The following is a 23,130-nucleotide window of genomic DNA, read 5'->3' as shown; positions in this document are numbered from 1 at the left end:
TGACGTCAATGCAAATAAGAAGATATTTTGATAAAATAAAATAATGTTTTATGTTTGACACGTTTTTTAACCTCCGTGGGTGAGTATGGTTGTACGTCGCTTTTAGCAATAGTCCAGCAAAATCACGGCGGGTGACACAAGAAATGAGCTTGACACATTGTACCTATGTGGGGAATCGAACCTTGACCTTCGGCGTGAGGACGCAACGCTGTTATCACCCCGCTACCCACCGTCTATTTGAAACGTATGCAGCGCGCCCCGGTGCACGTAGTCTCTTTACCTCCATTAAGCAAGAATAACGTGTCTTCAAATTAAGATGCAAGATTTAATGATATTCTTTATTATTGTCTGAATCGTGCAGCCTCATCTTTGTACAACCCTTCATCCCGACGACGTAATAAGTATCGATTTTTAGAACAACCGCGTAATTTGCTTCCGGTGACTAAATTTTATATCGCGTCTGATTGGCTGATTTTATTGCCTCATTTCAGAGGTCGCTCGGTTTTATTTTCGCGACAGAAATGTAATGAAAACTCGGAGGCAAATGAAATGTGGTCGATAAAACAAGGCTGTTATATTTGACGCACACAGTTGTATTCCACGAAGGTTTGAGATTGTAAAAGGTGGATGAAAAAATTGACATATCACTTGATGGCAGAACAATAAATATGACAGATCGTGACCATGTGTTTTTTGCTACAAGCTGACATACCTAACCTTGATAGAGAATGTCAACTCACTTGTCTGTATTTACTTTGAATGTGGACTCGTGAAGATCCGGGGTAGAATAGGTCTTCAGCAACCCATGCTTGTCGTAAAAGGCGACTATACTTGTCGTAAGAGGCGACTAACGGGATCGGGTGGTCAGGCTTGCTGAATTGGTTGATGCATGTCATTGATCCCAATGGCGTGGATCGATGCTCATGATGCCAATCACTGGATAGTCTGGTGGAGACTCGATTATTCACAGACTGCCGTCATGTAGCTGGCATATTGCTGCGAGCGGCTTTAAACAACAAACAAAAAAAAACAAAAAACGTTAACTATGTCCGCCAAGCTCACGTGGTACAGAATGAATAACCCCAGGGAGATGACGAGTGAGAACGCTAATCGTGAAAGGCGAGGTGATGGATCCCGATGATTGGTGATTTGGTTGATCGGCGTCGTGTATCGTTGGTCATAACATCAATCACTGGATTGCCTGATCCTGATTCGAAAATTGAAAACTATTTTTCAGTTGGAATATTTCTTAGCGCGTCGTTAAGCACCGACATCACGATGTCTCTGAAAGCGACATTTAGAAACTAGTTTTCTTGAGCACATATGTAAGGTGTGTGTGCTTGTATGTGTGTATGTGTGCGTTTTGTGTTTATGTGTGTTTTTGCGTGTGTTTGATTGTGTCTGAGTGTGTTCGTCTGTGTTTGTCTGTGTTTGAGTGAGTGTGTGTGTATGTGTATGTTTATGCTGTGTGTGTGTGTGTGTGTGTGTGTGTGTGTGTGTGTGTGTGTGTGTGTGTGTGTGTGTGTGTGTGTGTGTGTGTGTCGTCTCGTAACATAACGAAAGATGAAATTTCCATTACATGATAATACTTTGGGAATTTTGAGGTATTAGTCTTCTTAACTACACTACTATTATGAATAATAATGAAAATATTCGTGTGTGTGTGTGTGTGTGTGTGTGTGTGTGTGTGTCTGTGTGTCTGTGTGTGTGTTTGCGTGTGTGTTTGATTGTGTCTCTGTGTGTTATGTTATGTATATCCATGTGCGAGTACATGCAGAAATATTAAGTGTACTCTAAATGTACCCACACATTCGTTCGTGTGAAATTCGTTATTTCTCAACACATAATAGTAAACGAAAGTGGAGGTTTGGCATGTTTATACGACTAAATATCAAATCTTCAATTAACGAAGAACAGTAGCTTCCCATCCAGGTCGACAACAATAGCTCACTCACTCTTTCATCACAGAAATTAGACAAATACAATACAACACACAATGGAAATTGTAATGATCAGACTGGCCATTAGAAACATTAGGATCGATGGAGTTGTGCCCCTTTAAGGAGACTATTGAAGCGCCAGTAAAATAGAACTGCCTTTAACGACTCAAAATAACCAGTTCGCCGCGATAATAAAACATTGCATGATCCTCAGATTGGTTAAAATAACTACAAACATGTCAGAATGCAGAGAGATAAAAGGAATAGTAATTTTACAATGAAATAGTGAAAGCAAATAACAGATTTATCACGGGGGAAAGTAAACTGGCGGATATTTACTTTCCAGATGATACATAATAGATTTCTTTCCCCGTCAAGTATTGGTCGTCTAGGGTTAAAGTCAACTTGCTTTTTATGTCTATCCCATTAGAATATACACATCTTGCACTTTAAAAAACAATTTGTTTCACGTCACTTCCGATTCCCAAATTTGACATTTGTTTATCTACAATGTACTTGGAAATTACTAGATTCTGATTTTTAAATCGGAGGCTATTAAATCACAATAAAGCCCCTGTGATTGAAACAGCTTGTTTTATCACCGCGGAAGCTCATATTCATAGACTATGTAGGCATATTTAAATAATTATATCTACAATTACAGGTTACAAAATGCGGTTAATACAATATATAAAGGATGTATGGTAATACATTTCGTGCATACAACACGATAGAAATCTACAAAGAGAATGTATTTTAAGTTTTGGAGACAACAGAGAGCTTGGAATTTGGCGCTTTTCTACATACGACTATATCATTTGCGTCACAATGAGCGATATGACGTCATAATGGTGACGTGCGGTGTGGAACGACAGCCTTGCGAGGCTTGCATGATTTTCTTTAGGGATGCCCACCTCATGTCAGTTTGCCAAGCTGCCGCGGTTATATGCTTTCAATGCCTGATCACATGCTCGAGTAAAGTATTACTACGTTAAACAAAATGTTTGGGCATATGCAGCGTCATATTTAGTTTACTGGCCGTTATCGGTGATTCCGTAATTCAGATCGACAAACTCAAAACACTGGACTCATACCGCTTCACTCAATATATTTGCGTTTTATTTAGTCATGGTAGTATGCGCGTTCGGTTCCAAATTCAATTTAGCGCGGTTAATCTGCAGGTAACCTGGCTCTACATCGAAAACACAGTATGTTTATCTCCCAATGATCTATGATAAGCAAAGCTTTCAAATACAAAATGACAACTCTACCCTGAAACCAAATAAATCAACACTTAGTTAGTGTCTTGAAAGGCTTTATTTATCTAGTGTTATCTCCATTTGATTTAAGCTCTTATGCAGCGCATACACGACAAAAATAGGCAGCTGGGTCAGCCAGGTTTGGATTTCCCGTATTGAGCTATTATTATGCATGACTTATTTTGTACCCAGGGATTTTTTACATGACAGAGATACCACGTGTGATAATTAAGTTTGCGGATTTAATATTTATACAAAATGAAGATGTCCATCAAGTTAACCCCCAATTAGGAACATATAAAAGAACACAGCACCATTTGACTAGGAGTTATTTACAAGATTATGTATGTACACAGTATCATTCGTATTGTTGACGCTTGAGGCGAAGGGTGGGGGTTAGTGGCGCTGTGTTTATGTCATGTTATTTTACCTTACGTTAAAGATAAACTATGCATGTCTATGTTAGACGATACTGACTCACCAGTGGGAGATATTGTCACTAGGTGATGTTCGGATTCATTATATTCTTAAACTTTAAATAATTTTAGCGATAATATTCAATCATTTGTGAATGTGTTTGACCATTTGTGAGATGGCATTGTATCATTTAAGAATATGTGGAATGATATTTGAGAATATGTGGAATGATATTTCAAAATAAGGATGTGTGGAACATTTAAGAACGTGTGATATGTTGTTTGAGAATATGTGGAATGATATTTCAGAATGTGTGGAATGATATATAAGAATGTGTGGAATGATATGTCAGAATGTGTGGAATGATATATAAGAATGTGTGGAATGATATGTCAGAATGTGTGGAATGATATATAAGAATGTGTGGAATGATATGTCAGAATGTGTGGAATGATATTTCAGAATGTGTGGAATGATATATAAGAATGTGTGGAATGATATGTTAGAATGTGTGGAATGATATATAAGAATGTGTGGAATGATATTTCAGAATGTGTGGAATGATATTTCTGAATGTGTGGAATGATATATAAGAATGTGTGGAATGATATGTCAGAATGTGTGGAATGATATTTCAGAATGTGAGGAATGATATATAAGAATGAGTGGAATGATATGTTAGAATGTGTGGAATGATATATAAGAATGTGTGGAATGATATGTCAGAATGTGTGGAATGATACTAGAATGTGTGGAATGATATATGAGAATGTGTGGAATGATATATAAGAATGTGTGGAATGATATTTAAGAATGTGTGGAATGATATATAAGAATGTGTGGAATGATATATATGAATGTGTGGAATGACGTGTCAGAATGTGTGGAATGATATTTCAGAATGTGTGGAATGATATATAAGAATGTGTGGAATGATATGTCAGAATGTGTGGAATGATATTTCAGAATGTGTGGAATGATATATAAGAATGTGTGGAATGATATGTTAGGATGTATGGAATGATATATAAGAATGTGTGGAATGATATGTCAGAATGTGTGGAATGATATTTAAAAAATATGTGGAATTTAAAGAATTTGGAAATAATATTTAAGTGAGTCAGTGAGTGTGGTTTTACGCCGCTTTTAGCAATATTCCAGCACTATCATGACAGGGGACACCAGAAATGGCCTTCACACATTGTACCCATGTCGGCAATCGAAGCCGTGACTTCGCCGTGACTAGCGAACGCTTTAACCGCTGGGCTACCCGACCGCCCCTGGAATGATGTTTAAGGATGTGTGGAATATTATTTAAGAATGTGTGAAATGATATTTAAGGATGTGTGGAAAAATATTTAAGAATATGTGGGATTGAACTGAAATATATGTGGGATTATATTTAAAAATGTGTGAGATGAAATTGAAGCAGATTTGTTCAATGATATTTAAGAATGTTTTAACAGTTTGGTCATACTGACTGAACATATTAAGCATGAGGCTTGACTTGACATCACATAACCAGCTAGGCAATGTCTCACATCAGTCTGTTCATGACAGGGATCTGAGGATAAGTTTAATCTTCTCCTTTGGCATGTGCATCTCCGCAACTGTCACAATACGCATACTAACTGATACTCTTTCAGGGTTGTACACGCCAAACATCGGCAACAGTGGCTGACTGAAGTCCACGTTTTCCAGTACCTTCATGACCTGGCTGGTCTTCACGTCAATGAACACAACCTTTTTCCTGCTATCATCATAAGCAACACCAATATGTAGGGAGTCGAAAGCCCCTGTTGTGTTGGGGAGAGTCTCAGTAGGTAGACACAGCAGATGCCTCTCCTCCTTCCAAAACATTCGACAGATGCGATTGTGGATTGAGCAATGAGACACTGCCATACTGTAAGAATGGGGCAACTTCGAAATGGTGTGTTCCGTGTCCGCATAGTCTTCCCAGCACATACCTATCTCAAAAATGAGATCTTGGTTTGTAAGGGTCCTGTTCAAACCAACCCGTGCCACCATCTCCAGGTAGCAGGGAAAGCCAGGACAAGGGAAATAAGGTGTACCGCAGGTGCCCATATATCGCTGAAGCCTTCCTTGACCTTGAAAACGGATAAGCTGTTTCTTGTTCACCAGTTCATCGTTGGCGGTTATGGAAGCCTTGTGGACGTTCACCTTGTCATTGTTAAACGCATGTTGAATGCCTGTGAATTGTAGATATGGTCATCTGGTCAGAACATTAATACAAAGGACGAAATGCAGCGTAATGTTTGCTAACACATTCCTTAAGCTATTATTCTTTGATTGACTCTCGATTGATGTTTAACGCCGCACTGAGCAATATGATGTTCACGCTCGCTTAACTTAAAATAACACAATTCATCCCTGATGTCTGAAGATGAATCACAGGGAATGGAAAAATACATCTTTTAGCAGTGGGGATGTTCATAAACTGAATAACTCACAGTGAAGGATGCTGGTCTTTGTTAACTGCGTCGGCTCTTGGATGTAGAATCCTACGGAAAAGGATACGTGTACGTCACAATTGTGGATAACATGATCACAAAGTAAAAAGTGTTATTTTTCACAATAGTAATCACGTTAATAACATGTTCCATCTAGTACCATACTTACCATTCTGTTTCAGTTGTTCATTCAGCAACGAGAGTGCTTCACCTCTTAGATCGTTTTCCTGAAAAGAAAAAAAACAACATCTTAGGTTATAATGGACCCTTATATCTTGCATGCACACCCATTATCAATACACTGATCCATCTACCAAAACGTTCTTTGATCAACCATATATATTCATCCATCCATCTTTCTTTCTATCCCAGTTCCAACAGACGCCATTATTCGGGGTACCTCACTGATGAGATACATCGAAAAAAGAAACTGGCCACTAATAGATGCTTCTCTTGGTTGTTTTTAGTTGTGCAGTCCCACGTTAATAACCAACAACAAATTTTATGTTTTATAATCAGCCTAGACCAAACATAAACATTATAAGGTTATTACAACTTATTACAAACCCAACTTTCAAGGACTCGTTTAAACACAATGCTTCAGATTTACCGTCTACCGTCTAATTATGTGGTAGTTTTTGCTCACTTGTTCTATAAGTATAATAGATCAGGTTATGAAAAAAGAAACAGTTTGCTGTGGTCTTAGGTGTAACTCAGAACCATCAAATATCGGTAGTTTATGATGTGCCGATTACTGAGACAGTTTCAAACTCACTTGCTTGCTTTTGGCTTCTTTCATTTTGTACTCGTCAGTAAGTGATGCAATTGTCCGTTGCGAGACACCATTCTGTTGTTGTAGATCTAGACAAAACAAAAATGTTTCTTTATCCCGAGAAACATAATTCATAGCGTGAGTTTGTATGTATTCAAAGCAACGAAATGGTCATGAACTGAAAATGGTCACCATGCGAGAAATATAGCAAATACATTTCACTGTGCGGGGGAACTCTTACGAAATATTGGCATTCAAATACTCCTACATACAAATTATGATAGTTCATAATTGCATATATCCGCCCACATGTGTTGGTATAATATTTAAATTGAATAACAAACTTCATCTTACCTTTAAGTGTTGGCACTTCATCCCTGTGAACTGTATCTCTCTCCGTACAGATAATGTCGCCGACTCTGTGTATCAGGCTATGTAATGCCCTCAGTCCTTGAGGAGAGAACACAATGTCCTTATTCAGTGATGTACATTTTGGAAGTAATCGCTTCCTATCTTCCACTGCGTTTTGGGCTATCATTGGTGCGAGAGCAATCAATTGCACCTGGTCAACGTCCAAGCATCGTTGGGCGTAGTCTGTTGTCATCCTGAACGCAGCTTGTGTTTCTTGTAAAGACTTCATATCCTGTTGGATGGCATCTTGCAGTCTTTTTATTTCAAGTAGTGTGTTTTGTCTAAGATCTTTGAACCGATCCTTTAGGGCTAAGACGATGCTTTCGTAAGAGTTGGACAGATTTTGAAGCAAACCATTCCTTCGCTTCTTGAGTGAGTCCAAAACTCTAAGTCTTTGCTGGAGATAGGCCTGATTGCTCTGTAGATTTCCTGTATGATCTGCGATCACCTGCTTCAGAAGTGTCATTTGTTTTTGGTACTCATCGTCAATGAGGCTTATGTCATGATCAGCAGGCAAATTTGAATGGCAAATGCTACATACGGCCTTTTGGCATTCATGGTCTATGAACATCACACTTTGATTAGAATGGCTATCACATATTGGTCTCTTGAACTGTTCAAAATTTGGATTTTCAGGAAATCCGTTAATACTCTCTACGTCATGAAATGTACTTGCCTTGATCTTCTTGTGAAGCTGTGTACAACTTTGGCACAGGTAGTTTTGGCAACCCCTGCATAACGAGACCACTACACCTTCGCATGGTTCCTTAAGGAATCCACAGCGGATATTTGTATCACGGGTTAGTTCATTTCGTCGAACATGATCAACCTGCTTAATCTCATTGCAAGCGGCCTCACGCCCGCAGAAACAGATAAAGGTTTTCTCTGTATGCTGCTGAAGACAGGGCGCACACACAGTGTGAAGACAAGGCAGGACAAGGCCTTGTTTAGGGTCACATGCCTCGGAGGTCCCTAAGGCACATTTCATTGCATCAATATGACCTACAGGAAAACATAAACAATATATACATATAACAACATATGAAACATATTGTTAGGCCGTTTTCGCTCACCCAAGGTGGGTAGGGAAGCCAATTTATCGAAACCAAATCTATTTATATCAAGCAACTTTTAAAACTTACTTTGTTAATTTTGGTATTTTGGCAGCATTTAAAAACTATTTAATCAGAACAACATTTATCTATTTGCGGTTTGTTTTAAATAAGCCCACGGTTCCCGGGTAGGCTTGTTGTTGTACCTATTATTACATACGCCCAGATCAACAACACATTATTCCGTCATGCATATCATTCTGATTTAGCAAGCTGCTTATCCGAATATGAATATTGCCGAGACCATGAGCAAAGCTAGGAAGTTGAAACACAGTTATATGATAATCGAATCTATCATACAATGAAAACTCCATTCGTTAATCATTTATTTTGTCCTAGATACGTTCGAAATGTTCTGAGATGTCATTTTTGTTCAGAATGTTATAAAAATATGTTAGGAAAATGATTAACATGAGTGGTAGTTCAAAAGTTAGGTACTAATACATACAGTGTATGGCTTCAAACGAAGTACAGTTTACAATGCAGAAACCAGGCTTACCGATGACACTTGTTTGTTTCTCTTCTTCCATCTCAAACTCAATTCCAGGAAGAGCTAGCGACTTTGACTGTAAGTCTTTAATCTCCTTTAAATAAATTTATAAACATGTATTATTATGAACGTCATTAAAATGTGCGTGATAAACAATACGCCTGAAAACTGCACTTATACAATACTCTACTTACAAATTACATTTGATTTAGATAGGATTTATGTCAATGTTCAGAAATGATATACATTCAGAGTTATTTTACTATTTCAGAAAATCCTATCTTAATTTCTGAAATAATACACGTTCAGAAGACCCGTGAAGATCCGGGGTAGTATAGGTCTTCAGCAACCCATGCTTGCCGTAATAACCGACTATGCTTGTCGTAGTTGACTAACGGGATCGGGTGATCAGGTTCGCCGTCTTGGTGTATGTCATCGTATCCCAATTGCGTGAATCGATGCTTATGATATCAATCACTGGATTGTGAAACAAACACCATGCAGAAATAATTAACAAGTCAGAACTTCTTTTTATAACAGAGATAATCATTGGGGAAAAAACTAGGAAACAAAACAAAGTCATATTCTTACTTTCTCCAGTGTGGCTATATGTTTCTCGAGACGGTGGCACCATGTTATCTGACCCTCCAATTCCTTTTCGGCTATGAATGGAATGTTAAATATGTATAACCGTATGCCGTATTGGTTAAAGTAAAATGGAGCCATTGTCTACCTTGTGGTTAAACAGTTTTTTAATGGTTTTCTTCAACATTAAGTTAACAACGAACTGCTTGCTCTTAAAGAAATATTTTTATTTCATCTAAGAATCTCTCTTCACCAAAGACCACACTAGTACTCATGAAATACAAATACATGTACCGTTTATCGTCCTTCGCCTTGCCTCATCGAGTTCTCTTGCAATCTGTTCGCTCTTGTGGAAGACATTTGTTTCATATTCTTGCTTCTGGAGCTCCAGCTGCTGCAGTGCAACATAGTGAGTGAGTGAGTGAGTGAGTTGTGTTTAAGGCCGCCTTTAACAGTGCATTGTGTATTCCAATCAGATCACGATGAGTCAGCTTAACGTGGTAGGAACGCCCGAAGTAATGTAGGTCTACCACTTTAGTGAAATGCATGAGCACAGGTTTGATGCTGACAGAGTAAGAAATATAATATTTTGGGGCGAAACGGGATTCGAATCCACAGTCATAGGTTTATTTGCGCAATACACGGCTAACGGAGGCGCCTTTGACGACAGGGCCACCCGTGCCCCAGTACAACAACGAACCTTGCTGTCATCCCATTAAGCAATAGTTTAAGCGAGCCATAATACAGGAACCTCACAGGACACACTACATATAAACCTTTTACATTCACATTCACATCCACATATATTTTGGCTTTTGCTATTTAACAAGGAACTATCGTTAACAGGAATTTCGACTTCATGATATACCTTCAAGGCAAAATATTGAGCCATCATTCTTTTTTTATAACTTTGTGATGGTTCTGCAGAAGGATAATATATATTACTGCATCTTAACCGCAGCAGGGATATAATGTTAACGTTGCTGACATTTTACAAATAACACCGCGCAGTATAAGAAACAGAGCAATAGCTTTTTTTGTTCGGCTTAGGAATCCATTAAACATCTAAAACATACCTGTTGTAAATGACGAATCACTTCCTCTTTAGCTAGAAGTTGTCTTGACACTTCCGTCTGAGGAATGTATACCAGATCAGGACGTTCTGAAAGGAATATTCAGCTCACATCAACATGAACAGGTACAATGATACTAGTACACCATTGGATAAATGTGTGATCGTAAGCGTGATAGCAGCAAAATAAATACAGACAACAACATTTAAGTAAATGCTTCCTTATAAATATCATAAGTACAAAAATAAAATTAGGTGCCTTATCGAAATGACATATGCAGAAATAGGACAACTCGAATAAGCAATAATAATCACGATCATAGTTAGTATAAGTTTGACATATTACTCCTTTGTATATATATCATAAATAAACTTGTTTGATCTAAAACAAACAATTGATTTTGTCATGCACTCTATTGTCTATGTATTATATCAAACTAAAATATTGGAACAAGTACATTTCAATAATTTGCGAAGCCATACAATTGATTGTTTGTCAATGACTACACATTTACGTCTTTTAACTCCAAATCTGCTCTTTTTCGAGATGATAGGTGTCCCAATGATTGCTACACACAGTCGAATCTGACAATATATACCTGTCCCAAGTGCTATGTCATCCAATACCTGCTTGACATGGCGCTGATCCTGGTTCAGAACAATACAGAATTCCTTGTATGCCTGCTCCCCCTTGCACATTAGCAGCATGACCAACTCCCTGGTCTGGTCACACTTGACCTTCATGTCCCTGCATCGGTCATACTCCACCTGACTGAGAAGATCCACAGAAAGCAGGTGGTCAAGTACTTCCTCCGGCTGTAGCTGTTGCTGCAGCAGGCGGAGGCCCTTCTTCAGAATGGTAGATGGGTCCATGTCGAATCTTGTTATGTATCAGAATAAGGTATCATCTTGTCCTTCATCCTGCAATATGACGGTGTGAATTTATTGATATGCAGTTCGAATGCACGAAAAGCTAAAGAAGACATCCGTCATCTTGGAACTTTCGCCCTGTGTGAATTCATTGGAGTGTGAACTTTGTGGAGTGAGAGCCATAATGTGAAATAGAGACGACATTCACGCAATGTTTTTTGATCATTTTTGTATCCCAGTTTTGTAACTTTATTTCATTCTGTCAGTGTGGAGGATTGCAGTCAGGACATTATATCGCGAACATGCAGTCAAACGCTCCGAGGTGTTCATATTATGTATGCAACACGATAAAACTGTACATGTGATCCTAAACAAGCGTTCTGTATTATTCAAGAAAGGGAAATTGGTGGTTTTCACGGGAATGCGTCAGTGTCGTAAATACAGTTTTGTGAGAAAAAAGAGAAAAAACAAACGTGTGAATGTCAAAATGTGTCGTTCTTTCTCTTATGGGCGTCGTCACCTTAAGGTGAAGTGAAGGTGGGGTTTAACGTCGTGTGTGTGTGTGTGTGTGTGTGTGTGTGTGTGTGTGTGTGTGTGTGTGTGTGTGTGTGTGCGTGCGCGCGCGCGCGCGCATGTGTGTGTGTGTGTGTGTGTGCATGTGTGTGTGATTGGCCACTGATATACCATGCCGCAGTTTAACACGAATACCCAAATCAGACACACAATACTGACTCGAGCCGACCGATCCTTGTTTTTAAACCCTTAATGCCGGGCGCCAAGCAGGGTAACAACAAGTACCATCTTTTAACGTCTTGTGGTATGACGAACGGCGATCGCACCCCTGACCTTCAGCTTTCCATGCGGACGCTTCACCACAAGGAAGCATCGGGGAACCAGGTATTGTGTCTTCCTGTCTATATGAGAGATATACAGTTTTATACATTCGTAATTACTACCGAGTAATGTTGTATTATGATTATAGCACGAGTGGCAGATTAATTAAAGGGGTGAATATAGACCATCCTGTATATTACACATAGACATTCTTTGAAAACTCCTGAAGCAGTTTCTGTGGTTTCCAATCACAAAATGACATCATCTCACATCATCTATTGTATGAATGACACATCTTTAAGTATGTACGACAATGCAATGAAATGGCATCTCATTGAAACCTTCAAAGGTGGGTCCTGATGGAGTATACTGCTCAGCGTTAATCAACTAAAATAAACTATTGGTAACATAAGATGAGTAAAACAAAACAATTCGTTAAATATCAACGTTAAATGTCAATAACATTTGCTTTAGATAGTCTAAATGTATAGTTATTCATCATATAACATACATTTTATAACACCATTCAAATCAACTGCCTAACTATGATTGGAAAAACCTGTTCGAGACGTTTCTACTGACAAAGCCGAAATACTAATGACTTATGACTAAACACCCACATTATTTTATTTCATTTTATTTTTTTATTTATCTATTTATTTATTTTTAATATCTTTATTCACATTTCAAATAAAATACAATGTGTAGCATTTCATCAATTATACATTAATCAAAAACCAATCCCTTTCCCAAATTATATTATACTGACTGGTGACTTGTGTCACCTCGCCGGAATCCTCACATGCTGCAAGGTTGTTGGCATACTTAATGAACACGCATCACTCGAGATGAGGATGTTCAATACCCATCCGTCTGATTTCATTCACTGGTATTCGCTTACGTTTCGCTGAAACAGCTTTCGACCGGTGGGAAATCCCAACAGTATTACAGTCTAATCGTTTTCGCGTATTTATACGCTATGCGTTATTGAACAAAGCGACCAGGATGTAGCATTCTTGACACATGCGGATGTTGTATACGAACATAATAGATATATATACATACACTTCAGTACAAACTCCCAACAAACGTCGATGACCTTTGCACTCTAATATCCATTGTTCGTGGACAAAACCTTTCAATTTGTTTCTCGGCTTACGTCACTGTAAGCATGGGTATATATTTTTGCGACGCCTGTAGCCATATTCTATTCATATCTTGGTGGGTGACACCATGGACTCGACACTTTGTACCCATCAGGGGACTCGATGCGGGCGTGACGGGCGAACGGTTAAGCCACTAGTCTACTCATTCGCTCCTATCTCTATAGACTGTACATTTTATTATCGGATCTCGGTCAGAAAAACCTGTGATTTATTGCATGATGAAGCTTTGTGTGTGTGTGTGTGTGTGTGTGTGTGTGTGTGTGTGTGTGTGTGTGTCTGTGTCTGTGTCTGTGTGCGAGTTTGTACTAGTCTTGACTAATGCCCATTTTATAGTGCTAGGCCACAGAAATATCCATGCCACAGTAAAACATGAATACCCCACTCAGACACAGGATACGGACGTGGTCCTTGTTAAGCCTCTTAATGCCGGGCGCCAAGCAGGATAACAACACATAAAGCTGTCACCCACTGGAGCATGAACAACTTGGTATACATGTACATTAAGGGACACACGAGACATTCCAGGCAGAGTTTCCCGTTCAGGCCATGACATTAGACGTGTCAAAGAGATAACATTCATAGACAAAATAATTCATGAAAATTATTGGTTATAACTGTTATCTGAAGACGAACTAGTTTAAATTTAACTACGAAAATAAAACTAGCATAATCGTCAATGGTTTTCAGCAATTGTGTATTAGTTTCTATTTTATGTTCCTTTTGGCCAAGCAAACTGGAGAAACGAGGGAACATATATAATTTTAGATTATGAGATAAATATCCATCTGTATATCCACAAGAATGCATTCATCTTGCTCTAGTCTTAGATAGGATTTATCTTTTTTCAATTGTTTTGGATTAAAGATATTTTTTTGTAAATGAATAATATTACCAATCTTCCCAATCATGATGCACTTCTTTTTTGTTCAGTCAAAGAAAATATTATTATTATTTAGAAATTAAAACCACGTGTATCCATGATACGCCGACGACACTAATCAGCTGCTTGATGTGACGCCATTCACGTCACAAAATGCGAGGTCAAACCACGAACAACTGTCCAGACAGCAAATATCTCAGAAGCGGGAAATCACCGACCGTTTTAGCCTTGATTCTAAATCGGTGAACCAAAGACACAAAGCATTTGCTAATTGCTGACACTACAGATAATATTTGAAACAAAATTTCTGCAATACCTCATTCTTTCAACACACATCAATGCAAATCCTTGCAGGACTGTCCAATTCCTTTTTGGTATTAATTTTGTATGATTGTCGGCTATACCCTGTCAGATATTTACAATTTTACTACTTATGCGTTTCTTTTTCTGCAGAGTATACACAGCTGTATGTTGAAATGACGCATCCTATCGACTTCTGGTAATATTTTATTTTCTGAGGAAATTTTTTATGTGTATTATAATATACGACATAATAATAATAATAATAATAATAATAATAATAATAATAATAATACATCTGTATATTGTACTATCACAGTATCATAGTGTCAGATGTACAATAGACACACGGGACATACAAATCGGCGCCATTATCCCAGTGTATGGTATCCATAAGTGGATATCTCAAATGCAAAAAAATATGATCCATAAGATTAGAAGTTGATGTTTTCAGTAGTTGTAAATTTTGTGCATCGCCTGTATCGTCGACAGAAACTGGACCGAGTACCTACTTACCTTGCCATACTGTGTTGCGTCAAATCACGTTCCGATGTTGTGGCCATAATCTTAAAATCTCCTTTTGCGATAAAATGTGCAGCGGTGGGGGTAATCAATTCACACGAACACAAACATAATTTATCTTTCGAAACGGGCGAGCATGGACGTCAACTGGTAGGCAACTACACAATGTTGACATAAAAACGTAATTTGTAACACGCTGGTGTTGACGTACGTAGCTTTATTTCCATATCTTAGATTAGAATAGATTCTGTCAATCAGTGCCATAAACGTCCTGACAATATGCACTGTCGGTTCGTCCATACCGCCGTGTAAATCGCCATTACATACCGTTGAAAAAATGCAGTACTTTACAAAACTCATTCATTACAGACCGCCTCCGTGGTCTACTGGTAGAGCGTCCGCCCGGAGAGCGGAAGGTCCGGGGTTCGATCCCCGGCCGCGCCATACCAAAAGACGTTAAAAGATGGTACTTGTTGTTACCCTGTCTGGCGCTCGGCATTAAGGGGCTAATACAAGGACTGGTCGGCTCGGAGTCAGTATACTGTGTGTGAGTGGGGTATTCATGTTAAACTGCGGCATGGTATCTCAGTGAGCTAGCACTATAAATCGGCATCAGTCCGGACTAGTACAAGCAGCCACACAAACACACACACGTACATGCACGTCCCTATATAAGTGCAATAATCTTGGACGCGACGTCAACCACCCTCTTAATACATCTGATCAGGTCCGCCCGGAGAGCGGAAGGTCCGGGGTTCGATCCCCGGCCGCGTCATACCAAAAGACATTAAAAGATGGTACTTGTTGTTATCCCGTCTGGCGCTCGGCTTTAAGGGGCTAAAACAAGGACTAGTCGGCTCAGAGTCAGTATACTGTATCTGAGTAGGGTATTCGTGTTCAATGATATAGTATCTCAGTGAGCTAGCACTATAAATCATACAAGTTCGTGTTGCGAGGGCAATGCTGGAATTCCTGATCAAACAGGTCCCGGCTCCCAACACAGGTCGTAAGAGGCGACTAAATTCGGATTATCTGGATAGGTGGGTGTGGCGTTACACAACGAAAACAACTATTAAATAACTTGGCCTCAAATGACACACGTATTTGCATTCAATATGCCGACATTTCACCATGGTTTGAGCTTGCACCCAGGTATTATCTAAAATGTCAAAGCGATATGACTATAGATGTTTCAATCTTACATTGAATTCAAACTTGTTCCGACTAGCTCGGGGATTTATGCTCGGTTATTTTTACCACGTCGTCATGTTTGATTGTAAAGATATCTAACAATCACGGAGGAAGTTCCCGACACGGGTAAACTAAGAATGTATTGACAATAGTTGTGTTTTCAATAGTGACGGTTGCGATTTACGTGTTTGGGTTGCTAAACACATTGAATTGATACAATGGAGCTAAATAGCAATATTTCATTTACATTACTCCAAGTGTGCTAAGGTTAAAGTTTTGGTGATATAAAAAAATCATCCAACAAATAACGATTGACATATGCTGGTACATGATGACTGGGGAACCCCTAGAGGGTAGAGAGGCATTCTGTCATGGACCATGTGCATAAGGTGCTTGCAAACCTGTGTTTGGGTGTATCGTAACAGAATCGCTGCACATCATTATACGAGAGCACAACATTTCCTATTAAGGTTTGCAAACTGAATGCACTTATGCAGCCTCAGCGTCAAGGAGAACGTTCCACGACAGAATGATAAGGCTGATGCATTGGCATGCTTGAAACTAGGTTAATACGTCACTTTGCAAACGTTGTTGGTGTCAGCTCAAAGTGTGATCAGTAGGGCATGGACTCGATTAGATCATAATGAATCGTAAGCAAGTTTGTTTGTTGCTTTAGGCCCCACTAAGCAATATTTCAGCTACATGACGCCTTTCAGTAAATAATCGAATCTGCCCCAGATAATCCAGTGATTGATATTGTGAGCATCGATCTGCTTCTCTGTTAATAGTGAGTGAGTGAGTTGGGTTTAACTCCGCTTTTAACAGTATTTCAGCGTGTCAGCTTAATGTGGGAGGAAAGCCCGAAGTGATGCAGGTCTCAGACGTTTACCACTTCGGTGAAACCCACGAGTACGGGTATGGTGCTGACACACCTAGAAACATAATTGTGGCGACCCGGGATTCGAACCCACAATCATAGGTTTATGGCGTGTTCAAGGGACGCAACTCTGCACAGCGAATCGCGGTGCCTTAGACGACTGGGCCACCCGTGCCCCCTTTCTCTGTTAATAAACAATTGCCTCGAAGATGACCCATGATCAGAAAGATATCACCAAGGTACATGTTGATAAAACACGTGATATGATTATGAATGATAGATGACTCACCAGCCGCCACATCCCCCTTGAAAGAGCTTTGAACATTATCAGGAATAAACAGGACTGGACCAGACAATCCAGTGATTGATATTATGAGCATCGGCCCAGGCATTTGGATACGATGATACACAATCAAACACAAAACATAACCTGACCACCGCCGTTTACGACAAACATAGCTTATGGGGACCTACATTTTTCCCCGTAATCCCAAAGAGGTCATAAACATGTACACCACGCGGCATACAAAAAAAGTACTCCAGAAACTGCCAGTATAGTATTCACGTAAAAACGGAGTGTCAGCGTAGAAAATGGAAAAAACATAACAAAGAACAGAGACAGCGTGAACATGGCCACATGTATTTGCATAAACTACTCACATGGCACTACACCCGTACAGCTAAGTATCAATATGCTTCGTCCCTGAGAATAAATCTTTCATATCATTAGTTCAGCTGAGGCAAAATGCCCCCCCCCCCTTCCGCCTCGTGGACTTTGCCCGAGCAGTAATACACGTAGACTAAATGCTTTTTGGAAATATGCCATAAACAGGTTGTCATGTAGAGCAAAAAGAACAGGAACAGGAATACAGTTTACTGTGAAATGTAGGACTATATACAAGGATGTATCTGGAAAAGATACGGATGATGTATTGATTATTCATAGTCACAAGCCCAATTATCGGAAGGAAATTGTTTCATAAAGTAGTGACGCATGGTGGACTGTTAGACTCCATTAACTAGTCTCTTTTGAAACCAACGTCCGTCAGCCTATCTTTCTCGGAATCCATCTTTTAACGCACACACATACACCTACACGCAGCCAAACACAAACACGCACGCACGCACGCACGCACGCACGCACGTACGTACGTACACACGAACATGCAGCATGCATGCATTCAGTCAACCACCCTCTAAATACATCTGTTCAGTCAACAACCCTCTTAATACATCTGTTCAGTCAACCACCCTCTCAGTACATTTGTGCAGTCAACCATCCTCTTAATACATCTGTTCAATCAACCACCTTCTTAATACATCTGTTCAGTCATCCACCCTCTTAATACATCTGTTCATTCAGCTACCCTCTTAATACATCTGTTCAGTCATCCACCCTCTTAATACATCTGTTCAGTCATCCACCCTCTTAATACATCTGTTCATTCAGCTACCCTCTTAATACATCTGTTCAGTCAACCACCTTCTTAATACATCTGTTCAGTCATCCACCCTCTTAATACATCTGTTCAGTCAGCTACCCTCTCATTAAACCTGTTCAGTTAACTACCCTATTGATACATCTGTTGAGTCAAAGACCCTATTGATGCATCTGTTCCATCAGTCATCCTCTACCATAAATGTGTTCAATGAACTACCCTCTCTGTACATATTGTCAATGCAATTACCTTTCGGGACATGTTTTGAGTCAACCCTCTCCTCTAATATCTGTTCAACCAAACAACATCCTGGTAATATTTGTACAATGCACCTTCATTCAGCAGCGATTAATAATATTACCTAATAAAGGATAATAATTGATTCAGATTGACAAAATACAATACCTGATACCACGATAATATGTCAGACAGAGTCTACACACTGCCAGTCTGCCAGGAATATATCGACTTTCTGACCAGGAAATATTTACCCCATCACGAGTTGCAGGACAGCCATTGTTACGAACAATGACGTGCGTGGGTTTTTGAGTGAGAGAGCGACGTGAGTGGTTGAACTAAGATACTCGTACAGTTGCTATCATCATTTGCCCCATGTATCGACAGTCAATATGATCGAGTACATCACAGAGTGAAAAACACAATCAATGATGGCTACCTCGAAATTATTACACCTATATAAATATGGTTGAGGTGCGGTGAGGTGAAATGGGGTTTAACGTCGCCTCCAAGAATATTGCACTTATATAGCGACGTGCATGCAGGTGTGTGACTGCTTGTACTAGTCCGGACTGATGCCGTTTTATAGCTAGCCCACTGAGATACCATGCCGCAGTTTAACATGAATACCCCACTCAGACACAGTATACTGAATCCGAGCCGACCAGTCCTTGTTTTAAACCCTTAATGCCGAGCGCCAGACAGGGTAACAACAAGTACCATCTTTTAACGTCTTTTGGTATGACGCGGCCGGGAATCGAACCCCGGACCTTCCGCTCTCCAGGCGGACGCTCTACCACTAGTCCACGGAGGCGGTCTAACTATGGATTCAGTTATATAGGAACACGCATTGCATTGTCAAGTGATACCTCAATAACCCTGACATTTCTAATCAAAGTGAATTCGTCCCGGTTAACAAATGTGTGTGTGTATGTGTGTGTGTGTGTGTGTGTGTGTGTGTGTGTGTGTGTGTGTGTGTGTGTGTGTGTGTGTGTGTGTGTGTGTGTGTGTGTGTGTGTGTGTGTGTGTGTGTGTGTGGTGGGGGGGGATACGTTTCCACATTTGTCAGCACCATACCCGTGCTCGTGGTTTTCACCAAAGAGGTAAACAACTTCGACATGCATCACTTCCCACATTTCACGCTGTGATATGACAGCAATACTGTTATAAGCGGCGTTAAAACCCTAATCACTATGACTGAAAACATTCATAAACATGTACCGCGCCATTAATTGGAAAGGGGCATAAGAATACGACTAAACTAGAATAACAGCCATTACAAGTTATACTGTCATATACACCTACATATAGCCATGACGAGACAATAACGTCCGATCATACTAAAACAGCAATGCAAAATCCTGCAATGATATCAGTTTCAGTGACTGCTATGCGGATTGCTCCTAAGTGTATTCAGTCATCGACAGAATGTCAACTGCCGACGTAACATGACACATTGTCCTATCAGTAAACATACAGAAATATTCACAGTTTGTTTTACAGAAGTGTAAATGATTGCCCAAGGGTAACTGTAAATGTTTGCCCGACTGTAACTGTTAATGTAAGTGTAACTGTACCTACGAGTATATCCATGTCTGGATGATGCAGATGCAGGCTTCGATCAGCATAGGTTGTTTGGAACCTATTTTAACCCGGAAACCTCACGGCATATCAAAACAACAGCAGCATCTAGATGATTTGCCACACATGTGTTATTGAGGGGCTCCACAATCGCTGCACAGATGCACAGAAAAGTTTGAAACGTATATAAGCAGGGACGAGTTATCCTACTGTGGGAGAAGACCTACAAATCACACTACTGTCAACAGGATAATGCATTTCGTGCAGTTCATTCAGCATGTAAAGTTTCCAGAAGAGGTGGTTGTAGGTGTTTGAATAATGTCCTTGTCATGACATAGACAGTGTATTTCACTTTCATACATAACCGTTACTTTAAATGTGTGCTGTTCCTATATATATATATATATATATATATATATATATATATATATATATATATATATATATATATATATATATATATATATATATATATATATATATATATATATATATGTAGTGAATGCTTTTGAATAAAGATGCATTTTCCTCATTTTAATACACACTGTTTACATTATAACTAACACCATTCATTGGTCATATAATTTGCAATGTGATAACGGATTATGTTTCTTTCTTTAGTTTCCAATTTTTGTGGAAATAGGAGCATATGCCAAACTGTTACTCGTCTTCAAAGTTCCTCTGAGATAAAGGGACGCCAGTTTATATTATATATATTAAACCGGCGTCCCGTTATCTCAGAGGAACTTGATCAAGATCGATATGGTATAATGATTGCGTATACAAGACATTGTAGAAGGAAATAATTTACCGATTTTGTGTCGTTGGCATCAGGTTTGACATGTGAGACAGCTGTTTCAAATACACGATAACTATCCTCAATGTAAAATAGTAAATACAGTAGGTCATGAAACGCGAACCATAGGACCCTTGCGTGAGCCTAGTGTTGAATTTTTCTGTCCTTTGGTATACAAATACCATTGAAAACGACCATGTCACTCACGCACAAAGAATATACAATGACAAAATTCAGCACAGCTTTGTGGATACCGCATCGACGCATTATTACGCACTAACTTGTCATAATCTGGGACAGAGGAATGTATATAGTTGTATACAAGTAAACGAAATATCATCCTTTTGTTATGCTCCAATTCGAGGTGCGTGTAACACGATATACACGACACTGCTGGATTTCCCTGTGAGAAATCATCCGGTATACACGTACATGTAAGTTCGCATGAATCTGTCCTCCACACGCCTGTCAGCGCTGTACTCCGTCTGTGATGCGGTATGTCATATGAGTAGCACTCCATTACATGAATAGTCTCAAATCAAGTGTCGAGGTTTTCAATTCTAAGGGTAAACACTCCTTACCTTAACTGCCTCGATGCCCTCTCGATTTTCGCCTGTCAAACGTTGTTGATATAAATAAACGGGTGTTCTCAGCGCATGCGTACCAGGCCATCCTGCAACTTTGTTCACTTATTATTTTATATATTCACTTCGCCTAGCTGTTTGTTTAGGTATTTAATAGACTTATTGATATCCCATTTTACAGGACCCAGAAGTATATTTGATTATTGTTTGGTTACAGAGACACGTTGTAACGTCGCAGTTTCAGACGAGGAAGTATATTGACTTTACATAGTTGTGACTGTGTCGCTATGACATGACAGTAAAACCATACAAATTACTTACGACCTTTCTATACAAGGCGTTCTACCATTCTTTATACACTACGCCAGACTGAGCATAGAGCTTTATAACAGGTTGTTTATCACAAGGTTAAATCAGTGACCCACATACAATGTAAAGCCGTTTCATGCCGATGTGTCCTGCCTGTCATACTATTTCGACATTGAAAATACAGTAAACTACGTTTATAACGAACACGATTATAACGAACTAACGGATATAACGAACTAACTTTTTAGTCCCGACTACATGCTGTAGTAATGCTGTTCATATGCTTATAACGAATTACGGTTATAACGAACTAAAATTAGTAGTCCCTTTGAGTTCGTTATAACCGTAGTTTACAGTATCTTTGTGGACTGTTAATGTGCAAAATACTAAAACGTGGTTAAATCTGGACCCTTTCGGTAGGTAGTACCGTACATTCCTTCCTGTATCAGGCCGGGTCAACCTACGCTGACACTGACTGTAAGTGTACGCTAGGTTTATATCCTACTTAGATATTATCCCGGGGGAAGTTTTACTCTAGAGTATAGAAGCCTAAATTAGTGTTGGACATCTGGGACAGGTTATGTCCAAATATTAAGGGTAAATCATCCCAGTAAAACACACCTAAGTGGAAATAGGAAAATGTGTGCTGGGATAATTTACACTAACTTGAATCAGTGTATATTTTCCCATTAGTGTATCCGATCCTAGGATAAATAAAACTATCAATAGGTTAAAATATTCTAGTGTTATTTATGTTGATACAGTAAACTACGGTTATAACGAACTCAAAGGGACTACTAATTTTAGTTCGTTATAACCGTAATTCGTTATAAGCATATTATACAGCATAACTACAGCATATGGTCGGGACTAAAAAGTTAGTTCGTTATATCCGTTAGTTCGTTATAAGCGTGTTCCTTATAACCGTAGTTTACTGTACTTGAATTTTCATCATGTTTGGTAGGAATGTATAGCTTGGTGTGAAATAAGAGGTGTGTATGTGTGTGTTGGGGGG

The 23,130-nt window shown here is 39.2% G+C and overlaps 1 protein-coding gene across 1 annotated transcript; it reads right to left on the bottom strand.

The window, feature by feature from the left end:
• Positions 1-1,875: 1,875 nt before the first annotated feature.
• LOC139448155 (uncharacterized) lies at positions 1,876-21,866 on the bottom strand. Its single transcript, XM_071229673.1, has 11 exons — positions 21,804-21,866; positions 11,129-11,450; positions 10,534-10,619; positions 9,752-9,851; positions 9,464-9,534; positions 8,882-8,966; positions 7,214-8,272; positions 6,863-6,948; positions 6,257-6,314; positions 6,088-6,138; positions 1,876-5,826 (listed from the first exon to the last, which is right to left on the bottom strand). The coding sequence occupies exons 2-11, from the start codon at positions 11,400-11,402 to the stop codon at positions 5,168-5,170; spliced, it is 2,529 nt and encodes an 842-aa protein (XP_071085774.1). The 5' UTR covers positions 11,403-11,450; positions 21,804-21,866; the 3' UTR covers positions 1,876-5,167.
• Between the last annotated feature and the right edge of the window lie 1,264 nt (positions 21,867-23,130).

This window comes from Haliotis cracherodii, unplaced genomic scaffold (assembly GCF_022045235.1).
Source record: "Haliotis cracherodii isolate W230 unplaced genomic scaffold, xgHalCrac1.p SCAF_7, whole genome shotgun sequence".
Classification (NCBI taxonomy): Eukaryota; Metazoa; Mollusca; class Gastropoda; order Lepetellida; family Haliotidae; genus Haliotis; species Haliotis cracherodii.
The sequence above is the reverse complement of the archived record's forward strand: the minus strand, read 5'-3'. Positions and strand labels throughout refer to the sequence as shown.